General features: G+C 39.4%; 1 protein-coding gene across 1 annotated transcript in view; it reads left to right on the top strand.

Annotated features, from left to right (window-relative positions):
• zgc:171482 (zinc finger protein) overlaps positions 1-12,560 on the top strand; it is a 73,399-nt gene extending 60,839 nt beyond the window's left edge. The window contains exon 7 of the mRNA XM_061837987.1: positions 8,482-12,560. Within this exon, the coding sequence (XP_061693971.1) occupies positions 8,482-8,503 (22 nt within the window). The 3' untranslated portion in view covers positions 8,504-12,560. The remainder of the gene's footprint in view (positions 1-8,481) is intronic.
• Positions 12,561-12,832: the final 272 nt, after the last annotated feature.

Below are 12,832 nucleotides of genomic sequence, written 5' to 3'. Positions count from 1 at the left end.
TCCATGAGAGCCACTAGAAGAACATTTTTAACAGTGTGCAGCCCTTACATTGCAAAGGCACAATGTGTCGGCTCAGTTGCAAAAGTCGTGGTGGAAATAACGCCAACCCCACTTTTATCCTCTTGGGATCGGAACAAGACCAATTGCTTCTACTTCATCAACTTCATTTTCTCTGCTCACTTCCACTCAGGTGTTACTCAATTTGTGTGCTTGACTTTGTGAAAGGGGATGTATCTTGCCAAACCAACTTTTTATAGTATTTTGGTATTCAATATGTCTAATGGAGATTGCATGTTCTCCACGTGCCTGCGTGGGGTTTACTCCGGGCAGTCCGGTTTCCTCTCACATCCCAAAAACATGCAACATTAATTGGACAGTCTAAATTGCCCTTAGGTATGATTGAGAGTGTGAATGGTTGTTTGTTTTTAGAAGCCCTGCAATTGTCTGGCAACTAATTTAGGGTGTACCCCGCCTCCTGCCCAAAAATAGTTGGGATAGGCTTGAGAACTCCCGCGACCAGTTCAGAATTTGGATGGACGAATATTACGTCTGGTGCCTCAATAAATGTGAAATATGAATTACTGTTATTAGAGTTTCAGATGTTTTTCTGCTAAGAGGCTTGCAAACAGATAATTCAAATTTTCTCAATCTTTTCTACGTCAATAGCAAAGATGTGCGCCAACTTCGCCGATCCAGAGCCAGTGCAGTCATCAAAACCAACACACATTCTCACAAGTGTGTCTTCTCCACAAAGGCAATAAATCAGAAGAAAGAGGGCAGTCTTGGGCAAATACAGACAAAATTAACTAAAAATTACACTTATACTAAGTCCTTAAAACTCTATTGTGGTCTAACTGGCCAAAATACAGGACGTTTAGACCACTTTTGTCTAAATCGGACGACTATAAGCACACTCCAGGCAATAGCGGATAAGTGTGTAGTTTTGTCGTACAATTTGGCTCATGATATGATAACATGTAAAGCCCCTGTCAGGTTGTATAGTGCAGCACACTTAGCCAAGTTTCAATTTTGCTGAAAATACACTCATGAGACAAGCTCAAAGGGACTGTGAGTGAAAAAATAAGGTGACAGACTCCACGTGTGATGAACTCTGTTTCGCCTGAGTTATGGCCTCCATGACATGAACGCAAACATCACAACTCAACATATTTTTGGAGACATGCATTCCTTATTTTGGGCTATTTTGTTAAAAAACAAAATAAAATTTCCCAATTTACGCAATAAAATTATCTTATATTATCTTATATTATCTTATCAAATGCATTTTTAGGCTTTCAAACACATTTCAAAGCAAAAGGGGGCATTTCATTACATTTTCTTGATCAAGTATGGGGAAAATTAGTAAAACAATTTATAATTTAACGAGTCTCTCTCAAGATTCTGAGACCAGTCATTATCCAACCATCCATTTTCTACTGCTTATCCAAGGTCGGGTCGCGGGGGCGTTACATCTGAATAATGCAACCCAGAAAATTTGTCTGTAGCCCAACATCCACAAGTGATATTTTTCCCACACCATACTCGTGAATGTGGAATCAACACAGAGCCTCTATGTGAGTCGCGCACTCCATTTTGTTTCACTTGCTTCGAGACCTGATCAATCAAGAAACCATTTCACATGATTGATGGATTATTGTGCCAATCCCCATCATAAACCTGAAACGGATTAACATTTTAAATCGATGAGATGTCTGAAGAAAGTGATTTCCTCAAAAGGCATAATAGCTGAACCGAATCAAGAGAAAAGAAAAACATACTTTTTAATTAATAGTAAAGGACAATTTCAATATCATATTCCATTTGCTTACATAGTTGCCATCCCGCTAAGAGACACTGTGCGACCAATTAGACGCTGAATATGTCACTAAATACAAACATCCTACAAAGTTATAGTTCGCTTCGTCGTAACTACCGTAATCCCCGGCCTACAAAGCACACCTGATTATAAGCCTCACCCAGTACATTTGTAAAGGAAATAGCATTTGGTACATACATAGGCTGCAGCCGTGCAAAAGCTGCAAGTGGCCGCATTGAAACACGAGATATTTAGAAAGACTGTACACACAGTTTAACGCGAGCACCGTCGTGCGTACTAACACTAACGCTAGTGCCGCCACGCTAATGCTAACTCTCGCGCGGTGGCGCTAACAGGGCCGGTTTAAAAAAAAAAAACAGATTGGTAATAATCACTGAGACACGGCAGTAACACGCTAGTGTAGCACTAACAGGGCCGGACCGGTAAAAGTCACTGACGGTTACCTTTTCCACTCAAGTGCCCCCTCGCGGCTGTTAGTAAAAAAAATGCACAAATTAGCCGCATCACCGCATAAACCGCAGGGTTAAAAGTGTGTGGAAAAAAGTTGCGGCTTACAGGCTGAAAATAACGGTACACACTTCTTTCCACATACAGATAAAAGACTTGAGCTGAGCCAATCAAAATTATTTTTGCTGAACAAAACTGCAGCACCATGTTGATTATGCAAACCAATGAACAAAACAAAAATGGGATGTTTTTTTTGTAATGTAATATTCTGGATTTGTTTTTGACTTTTATAGAGGTTTTAGAATAAGCACAGTCATATTAAAGTTAATGCAACACTTTGTCTCGTCACAAAAAAAAAGAAAAATGAAAAGGTTTTTGACATAAAATGTGAATGTGGACAAAATGTCCATAATGCATGTCAGAAAAAATAAGTTTGTTGTTAGTACTCTTTTAGGAGTTTAAGATCGTACAGAGGAGATGAGAGCACCACTGACTATAACTGGAGATTTGCACTCACTGAGGAAACAAGCAGAAAAACTCTGTTCTTCTAGCTCTATTTATGGCTGCACGTGTTAAGACGTTTGGGATGTGTCATTGGTAAATCCACAACAGATTTTGCTGCTCCTCGAAACAGCTGGATGTGTTTATCCGCCAGCCTTCTTTATCTGTCCCACACATGTGTTTTACTCACCGTCAGCTGCAGGTCATTTGAAACACTCCATTCTCCCTTTACTCCGTCGCAGCAGACGGCTCGCTGTAATTGGAGCGGTTTTGGAAGATAACGGGACAGATATAACTAGATGTATTTGGCAGGTCATTTTCTCACTCAATGTGCTGCAGTGATGCCAGAGTGCTTACCTGGATGCAGTGAAGACGCACAGGTAAAGTAATTGGTCAACTGCAACGAGAAAAATGAAAAGATAAGACGACAGGGATTACAATCCCACATTCCATACAGGGTGGGATAGGTCTAACAGTTTTCTCCACATTTCCTTCCTTTTTAAAGAATTAAAAATGTCGTCAAACTTACTGCAGTTCCTGCTGCCTCTTTAAGGAGTCGCAATCGGAAACAAATCTAACTTGTTTTTCTCCTATAGCTTTCGTAGAAGACACCATAAATCTTTGTTCCCTTGCGAGAGCCTCTGGCATAAACACTGACTTCTGCAGCCAAATGGCAATGTTCTGTGTTAGCACTTTTAAAAGAAGGCTGACTATTAGCTATCTGAGCTCATAAGTGCAAAGGTGCAGTATTCTGGCATTCATTAAAATCTTTCCTCTTTAGGCGTTTCGTACATGGGTGTAAAGGCCAATCAAAAACTTTTTTTTTTCCCCGTCTTGCAGTAATTTTTAACTAACAAAATATTGTATTTTGCCATTTTGAATGATAAATGAGGAATTTTTGTAAGAAAGTGACAGAATCCCAATATTACAGCCAAAACAATACTAACCAACTAGTTTTACATCCCCAAGAAGAAAAATAGATTCCATATGCCGGGTACTTACAGGTATATGATTCTGACCGCTGACCTGACATCTGTTTATCAACAGTGTCTAGTGTCTGGTTTTGGGCCAGTGTGCTTTGTTGATGCTCACGCTAACTTAACCCCCTAAGGGTGTGCTGGCACCAACTGCAAAACCAGCTACTGTACATTTATCGGGAGGTGGTGGTATAGCGCAGGGGGGAGAGAGATTAGAGTGCTAAGCGAGAAGTCACTTGCGATTGACCAGCTAATGGGCAGGTCTGCATAATCTATTCGTAATTGTGTGTTATGGCCCATTGTTATCGATTAGCCTGTTTCAATGGCGCCCGCAGTATGTATCTCATCTACCACTCACACACATTGCATGTTCTTTTCGTGCTTGCTTGGGAGAAAGAAACACACAGTTCTTAACACAGAATATCCCAGCCCATAGCACATCTATCCATGACATTATTGAGGGGTGGCACACCTTAATCCTGTCACCTGTAGCAACTGGCACCATTTACCTGGCACAAAGAAACCCAAATGCAGGGTGCCAAGGTGACCTTGGCGTGTATGCGCTCTCTCGTTTTCATTTTCTCATCTTAATATAGCTCACCTCCCACATGTATGGCTCAGGGACAGATTATGGATTTAAAACCTTTTAAGATGGAGCCTCAGAGACCACATGACTATTGTACGCCATCACCTTGCTGCCTTGCACTTTACATTGACTTTGCTGACTTGGCCTGTCCTCTGTTCTGTCACTGTACCCCCTTGATTCAGACATTGTATCAGTATTTGTTTTTAGCAAAAACAATACTGTAGTAGTCGCCAATGGTACACCAACAACCACAGTTCAGTCTGCTACATACTTCGGTTTCAAAGTCACAGTTCTATTCACATTCCCCACAAGGGAACAAAATGTGTGTGTGTGTGTGGGGGGGGACTCATTCAATTACATTTTTAAAAAATGAGAGGAAATATAGGAAATACAAGGAGTAAATTTTTCAAGGAATAAAAGATTGTCAAATAAACAAAAGAAAATATCCAACTTAAAGTTTATAGCTTGAATGTTTAATCTTTAAAATACATGAAAGTTCAACAGTTATAGTATGTCCTTTTGTGAGGAAATAAAATGAAGAGAACAGTAACAATTGAAACAGCGTGACCGATTATGCTATGAAAAAAAATGGCATCTGTTATTACTTTGGCTCCATCTGAAGAGCCAGGAAGAGGCTGCCTCAATGCCACTAAAGTTGCTCCACTGATACTCACATTCATGTAATGCCTTTTCAAAGACGTTCACATACTGTCAAAACACTAGCCATGATGTCAGCTAGGCAGACGCTGAGCTGCACTGTATGACGACAGGGTAGACTTCTTATTACTGTGTGAGATTTATTATTATTTTTCTATTCCTTACGTAATTTACAAACCATTACACCCCTAATGAATACTCGACTGAAGTCTGTCAATCAATTCAAAGTATTTGTACAGATGGGAATTTCGAACCATCATCATGGATATTCTACCAGCTCAGCAAGCTGCGTATTGGATCCAATTTCTTCACCGCTTATCCTCACAACGGTCACAAGAGAGCTGGAACCTATCACTGCTATCTCCAGGCAGGAGGCAGGGAACAACCTGAACTGGTTGGATCATATATGAACTCTAAGCGTGTATTTTGCTTTTTCCATTGTTTTATGTGGCGTTTTTGGGGGGGGGGACTGATGTAATATGCACCTGAAAGTAAGTGAAGTGAGAAGACTTGCATTTAAAGTAGCAAGATGTAGCTTATCAAAGTTGATGACCGTGAAAAAATTCTGGGAGGTTCGACCCAGTGACATTCGTGGGTTGCTCACTTGAGAGAAAAAAAAAAAAAAAAAAAATTGGAGAAATCCTTGTTGACAACATGTTCACAAAATATTTGTCAACAGATTAGCACACAATTCAGAAAGACCTTGACCCACTCCTTGTTACAGAAACTCCTTAAATCCTTCAAGCTTCTTGACTGCGGCTTAGAAACTGAGTAGGGTTCTATTTTCAGAATTAGCTTAAATTCGTCATGGTGTAACTACGTGGAGGCGGGTTAGACCCAGTGTTGGTAAAATTGTGGATCAGTGCATCTAAAAGAGATGTCTGTGCTGATGTGAGAGTGTTCAAGGCAGACTTGAGTCTTGTCCAATCAAAGTGGTTCTTTCATTCCCTTTGAATCTGGTGCACAGACAGTCTACAGGGCGGAGTGAAAGCAATAACTAATTCGCTTGAGTCTGCACAAAGTACATTTTTATATGGATCTACCAGTGTATGTAAAGATCACAAATACCTGCACCATGACGTGATCACTTGGAGACCGCCCCCACGGCTCCTTTCAGTGCCCACTCAATTTCCTCCACTGTATATTGTCTCTTGGTTTAATTCTTCAATTGCTTGCATGTCACAACAGCCATGCCGCACAGTATTTGTGAGGTGGTTTTCTATTTGTACCACCTTTTCAGTTTTCACTTTTGCTCAAAGAGGCAAACAAAGTGAGACTTGAGGCGGTGGGAGAGGGTCTCTGTACATGTGGAATAAAATGTCCCAAATCCATCCACCCGCAGCACCAACCAAAAATCACAACTCTTTTTGTGTCCTAATTGGAATGTTTAGACACACACTCGGTAGTACCTGTCGGCATCCGTCCTGCTCATGTTGGTTAGACCAGTAACCCCTACACCTTTTCTCTTATGTTAGGATTCATTTAGAGCTGTAGGCTCACGTCTGAGTGCAAGAATCTTGCAGCTTGAATTGTTTTGGGGTACAGATAGCTAGATAGAGAGAACAGATATCCCTAAGAGGGAAAGATCATGATAAGAAACTGAGGCAGATATTTGCCCAAAAACAAGTAGATTTAAATCAGGCATCATGGCTGTTCATGGTCCTTACTTCCTTTTTCTTTTTTTATAAATGTAATGAGAAGCATAGATGGGGCATTTGCATTCAGCACAAGCTTATACAACATCTAACTCACTTTGCTCGAGTCATTGCATTAGATTTTGTCTAAGCAGCAATTAAGTTAGTTTAGTTTAGCAGTTAAATTCAGTGAGGACCCCAACAGCCATGCCCAGACTGTGAACCCACTTCCACACTATCTTCAATCTCTTCCTCATGCTGAATTGATACAAAGTTGAAAATGAACTGCTTCGCCCATGTGCCCCCCCCCCCACCCCCTTACTTTCAGGGTACATCACAAGATTAAATATTCCCTTCCATTCTTGTCTGGAGTCTCATTTCCTGAACCATTTATTCTCCAGGTCTACATAATTTTATTTACATCAGAAATAGAAATATACTACAATATGTTCACATTGAAATTTCTAAAGATAGCCTTAATATTAGAAGAAACAAAAAAAGTCTGACTGAATTTACTCAAAAAAAAAAAAAAAAAAGTTTACGGCCGGACATAAGTGCCAACACCGTACATTGGTTTGGATTTTGAATTTGAAAAAACATCAACAACAATAAAGTTAATGTTGGCATTAAGCATTTCTCCTCCAGGGTATTAACTGTTGCTCTTCTAATTACAAAAAAATAAAAATCCCACAGCATATTAATGGAAAGTGAAATAAGTCTCAGGTTCAAACTATCGTCATAAAACCTTTATTTACCTTCATTTAAGTAACAATTTGGTATTCCTAACTGTCACAAAAGTTTTCCAAAAGGAAAATAAAAAGTAGTTACTTTGCACGTTACTCAAAATGGCAAAATTCTGGAATAACCCGTTAGTTTGTACCGGCTTCACTGGTTACTGGTGATATTTGCAACAATCCACCAAACCACTAAACATCACACAAAAAACAAATGTACACATTTTAAGTACCCCACTTGGAACATACAATTATGCTCTACTCTGAGAATTGGAAAATGACAGCAACACTAATCCAATGACCAAAGCTATGACTAGTAGGTAGACTGTTGCATACTAGTTGGAATTTTAATGGCCAAGTAAAGCAAGCAATACAACCATTCATTAAAATGAATAAATACAATAAAACGAGCTGGCAACAATCCACCTGTGACGTTTTGGGTCGCGACCCATCAATTGAGCACCTCTGTCGTTTATTAAATTTAGCTACGCTCAAAAGAGCAGCATTAGTCATGATAATGGATCCTTTAAATCTCACTACTCTGCAGGGAGTCCAAATGTGATTAAAAATGCTTGATTAAGTGGGTTTGCTTCGGCGTAATTCATCTCTTTGTTTTGAATGAAGTGTGAGGTGCTTTGTTTCACAGCAGAATGCAGCCACGGGGACTTCTTCCATTATGACAAACAATCGGCAGCTTTATGTAAAAAAGGTCACCTTTACGGCAATTGCGGCACCCGCAATGCAAATCAACCGAAGGATTTGTGCATTGTAGCTGTGCTTTTTGTTTTCACTTGAAGTACAGCCAGGTTAAATATTGTGAAAAGTGATTACGTGCATAAAGTATGAAATTACAAAGGAAATATATTTCATCCGTCCAAATTAGTTTCAACACTTAGCCTTCTCAACCTTTGAATGGCAGCCGACTTGGAATAAAGGTAAATTAGATTATTTGCCGTGTTCCTTAGCGTGCTACAAACAGAATTGCTTTCTCCCTTGTGGGCTCCATCCATGTTGCCCCCGGCAAAAACAGACATTTCTTGTCAGACGAACCAACATCAGACACCAAACGAGGCTAACAAAATAATTTCTGTGTTTGTTCGCTTTGCAGCCTGAAGCAGCAACAGCAGTGAGCCACAAGAACACGGGGGCCTCTCAAGAAAGACATGGAGTTAGCAGACTTCTGATATCCTGCCATATGACACAAACTGAACAATGCGTGCACGCGGGTGAGACCGTCCGAGACATCCAGCCGCACGACCTAAACATGCGTGTGTGGGTTATATCAACGGTATTTATTAATTTCTGTGACCTAAAATGATAGCTCTTGAGATTTGTTTTGATTTATTCTGCACTGCTGTGTTTCACATGAGTTGTGCACCGACAGCCACTAAAGGCAATCTGGCTGTGGACTGCCATATACAATAGTAATAATAATAATAATAAAATACTTTGATTATAACGATGTCAATACCTAGAATGTTACTTGCAGCTAAGCATAAATTACTTATACACTGGCCAAATGTTCAGTTAAAGTGAAAAAGGTTATTTTTGATGAATGGATTTTGCTTAGATGAAAAAAAAAGTTAATAGCTTGAAATATATTTTTTCTTTTTTTTTTAGCATTTTGTCTTAAAAGCGAAAAATGTCTAAAAATTATTCATACCCTCTCTCTGTATGCATATTCAATGTTCAAAATGTATCGTTGACTTCAAAGCCCTGAATTAACGCATACATTTCTGTAAACAAAAATAGGCAGCACAGTGGTAAAGCTCGTAAAGCGTTGGCCTCACAGTTCTGAGGACTCTGGTTCGATCCCGGCCACACCTGTGTGGAGTTCGCATGTTCTCCCCGTGCCTGTGTGAGTTTTCTCTGGGCATTCCAGTTTCCTTCCTAATCCCCAAAACATTCAACATTAATTGGACACTCTAAATTGCCCGTAGGTGTGATTGTGAGTGTAGCTGTTTATCTTGATGTGCCCTGCGATTGGCTAGCAATCAGTTAAGGGTGTACCCCGCCTCCTGTCCGTTGACAGATGGGATAGGCTCCAGCACTCCCCGTGACCCTCGTGAGGATAAGCATCAAAGAAAATGGATGGACTCTGTAAATATTGGCCAGGTACATTTTTTTTAATCAATTGCAGTTGAGGTGAGGTGTTCTGATGGAAATTAGGGCGAGGATTATTGTAATGGAAGTTTACCAAAACATGTCTTGAGGCTTGGTGAAACAGCATGTGGCTTGCTACACAGTGTTTTATCTCCATGCTCCGTTCCAAATAACTGAAGTAGGAAAGTCCCATTCCCTTTTTTGTGCAACTGAGTCCAAGTCACTGCTGAGACCGAGTCCAGATCTGATACCTTAGTCATGCAGGGAGGGAAGTAAGCACATCCAAATAGTTTTATTTGGACTTTTTTGTATCAACATTTCTTATTATACTTTAGTATCTTGTGAAATAAACTAAAATCTAAAACCGAAAACACCTTAACATCTAAAATGGTTAATTCATCAAGTTTACACACCACAACATTGTACAGTAGAAATAAGAGAACACTTACACTTAACTCCACCTCTAAGAGGTTGCTTCACATTTAGTCACAAATAACATCAAATCCCCATTTCAGGGCATTGGAGAATATAGAACTCGTCATCTAATATTAAAATGAACAAGGATGCAAAATGCTGAATTTACTGATACTGTTGCACCGCTATCTTTATTTCTAACTAAAGTACCGTATTTTCCGCACTATAATGCGCACCGCATCATAAGGCGCACCTTCAATGAATCGCTTATTTTAAAACTTTCATACATAAGGTCCACCGCATTTTAAGGCGCATTGTCAACTTTTGAGAAAATTAAAGGCTTTTAGGTGCGCCTTGTAGTAAATACGGTACTTCCAGACGATGTTATCCCTATCCTTGAGACCCCAACTTCACATTTGCACGATCCACTAATTACGGCAGTCCAACTGTTGATGTGATAGTGATTTGGGTTATGCAGTTTACTGACTGAGTGTCATCAAGAAGCAACGTTGTCTGTTTGGTGTCCGACATAGCTCCTCTTTTATTTTGTCAAACAATTCACCCTGTATGAAACAGGTAACGTGGCCTTTTTGTTTGGTTCACATATGAACAAAAACATGGTTTGCAACTGGGCTTTAAAAGTTGCAGCTCAAATAAACTTATTTTGTGGAATTCCAGCATTCGTGTGGTTACGGTTTTGTGCCACTCATCTTTTTCACAAAAACAACACAAACCCCAAGTGTTGTGTTTTGCAATATAAAACAGCCATTCGTGTCCCGTTCGGCAGTATGCTGTGTTTGTATCTAGAGGTTATGTTTTCCTTTGTGACCCTTAAAATGAAAAAAAGTTTCCAATAAAATCGAATCTTTTCCACTCAATACTGAGATATACACGTGTAGAATGTAGAATAGCAAGAGTGCACGAATACAAAAGTCAGCTGGGTTAGGTCACAGAACAACAAATGACCTCGCGACCCAAATGAGGATGAGTGAATAGAAAATGAATGGCTGATGGGGAATTTTCAATAATTATCAGGATGGAAAAACAAATATGAAATTTGTCCTTGACATCTCTTAACAGGACTTATTTTGCCACTTTCCAGACAGCAGACACTCAACACATTCATTTTAACTCAACTTTTGGCCAGTGTACGAATAAATCGGTTTAAACTATATATTAAAATGATCGTCATTGAACAGCATTTGAACATCAAGCTGCCCAGTGTGTCAAATGTTTGGACGGACATACATTCTTACTTTGGGCTCCTTTTCAGACCACGTGACAACCACTCAGGCACCCACTTTTAAAAAAACCCAAGGACAAGAAAACTCCTAATGACCTCAGATTGCAAGAAAAGTTCTTTTTGTGTGATGATGAATAGAGAGGACAGAAGTGACTCAAACCAAATGATTTTTCGATCCCCATTTTCATGGTGATTCTGAATCATCAAAAGCCGGCTTGGATTGATGACGGTCGACAAAATGCAGCACAAAAAAAAAAAAAAAAAAAAGACTAACGGGAAACTCATGTTGAAGCTGGATAAAACATTCCTACAGAGCTGAATATTGATGTCAGAAGCAGTCCGGAGGATACAAAATCTCCCCTGGTCTGTTGAAAAGGGCAACATCTATTCTAACTTTTTCTGTTGCTAGAGCCAGAGGAAAAACATCACTTAGGAACTACAGTATGTAGCAGTCTATGTGTAATCATGTATCTCCGTGCATGGGAATTTTTTGCATTCACTTGCTTTTCATTTCTCTTCATAGATTGCTTGCACATTTTGGCAATAGTGCTGCTCTCTAGTGTTACCTTAACGCGGTATTGCTCACGCCTCACTGACGCAGACGGAATCTTTCACCTCTGTTTCATTAAAAAGTGAAACCTTTTGATACCTGACCTGTGAACATTGTATATGTCCTCTTATTAGAGTGTCTGTCGAGTGAACTTTGAATTATTTGTAGCACTTTAAAAGAGGGAAATGCTCCGCTTTCCTGTGCTGTTGCTAAATTGACTAGCATTCACACTTCATTCGAATGGAGGACTGAAATGGCACAGCATTACACTAAGCTACTATTCCTGATTTTCACATAAAATCTGGTTCAGTCTTTTGAAAATAAGATGTTTTTATTTGTGCATTATCTGAAAAATGAGTGAAATTCAAATGACCTACTGTTATTAGACATAGTAGTTTTTCCTCTAAGGATGATTGAAAAGAGTGTTTTGAAGCAGAAAAAGCAAAAAAAAAAAATGTAAATAAGCAGTTGCTTCCAGTCTGTGTGTTGAGATTCACAAGAGTTTTGTATTTATAATGTTTATCTGCACTAAGATACCGGGTGAGGAGGGAAATGTGTTGTTATTGAATAATGAAAATAGATATACTGACATCGATATGAGAATAAAATGTCGTTTGAATGACGTGCAGGGGGGTTTGGCTTCAATGCAGGAGTTTGTTGGATTAAAATGCAACATTGAAACTGCAATTAAATTGCACACATTTTGGAACATCCTGAACACGGCTTCATGATTGATCTCTGGATTTTGTTCCAACACTTCCTCAGCAGCACTCTTACTAATTTACCATTGGAAGCAGAGAGTTCGTTTTGATTGACGTCAACGTGCCTAAGAGTCATTAAATGTTTTAGAAATTTATACATGGCTGAGAATTACTTAATATTGCACTTTTGTGTGGGTGTCTGTGAATGTGGAACACTAGAAAATGATGAATTCAACACACACACACAAACACACACACACACACACACACGTGCATAAAACCTAGTGAGACGCTTGCTTTGTAGACTTTTTTAATACACTGTAAAGTGATGTGTGTGTGTTCCATTTTTTTAGTTGAATTTACATAATCTTCGACAGTGGAATAAAATGTGACGACGATGGTTTTCAAAGTGCGGTACAAGAGGCAGTCGTGGTAAATGGGCTCCCTC

The sequence above is a fragment of the Syngnathoides biaculeatus genome, chromosome 12, assembly GCF_019802595.1.
Source record: "Syngnathoides biaculeatus isolate LvHL_M chromosome 12, ASM1980259v1, whole genome shotgun sequence".
In the NCBI taxonomy this organism is placed as follows: domain Eukaryota; kingdom Metazoa; phylum Chordata; class Actinopteri; order Syngnathiformes; family Syngnathidae; genus Syngnathoides; species Syngnathoides biaculeatus.
The sequence above is the reverse complement of the archived record's forward strand: the minus strand, read 5'-3'. Positions and strand labels throughout refer to the sequence as shown.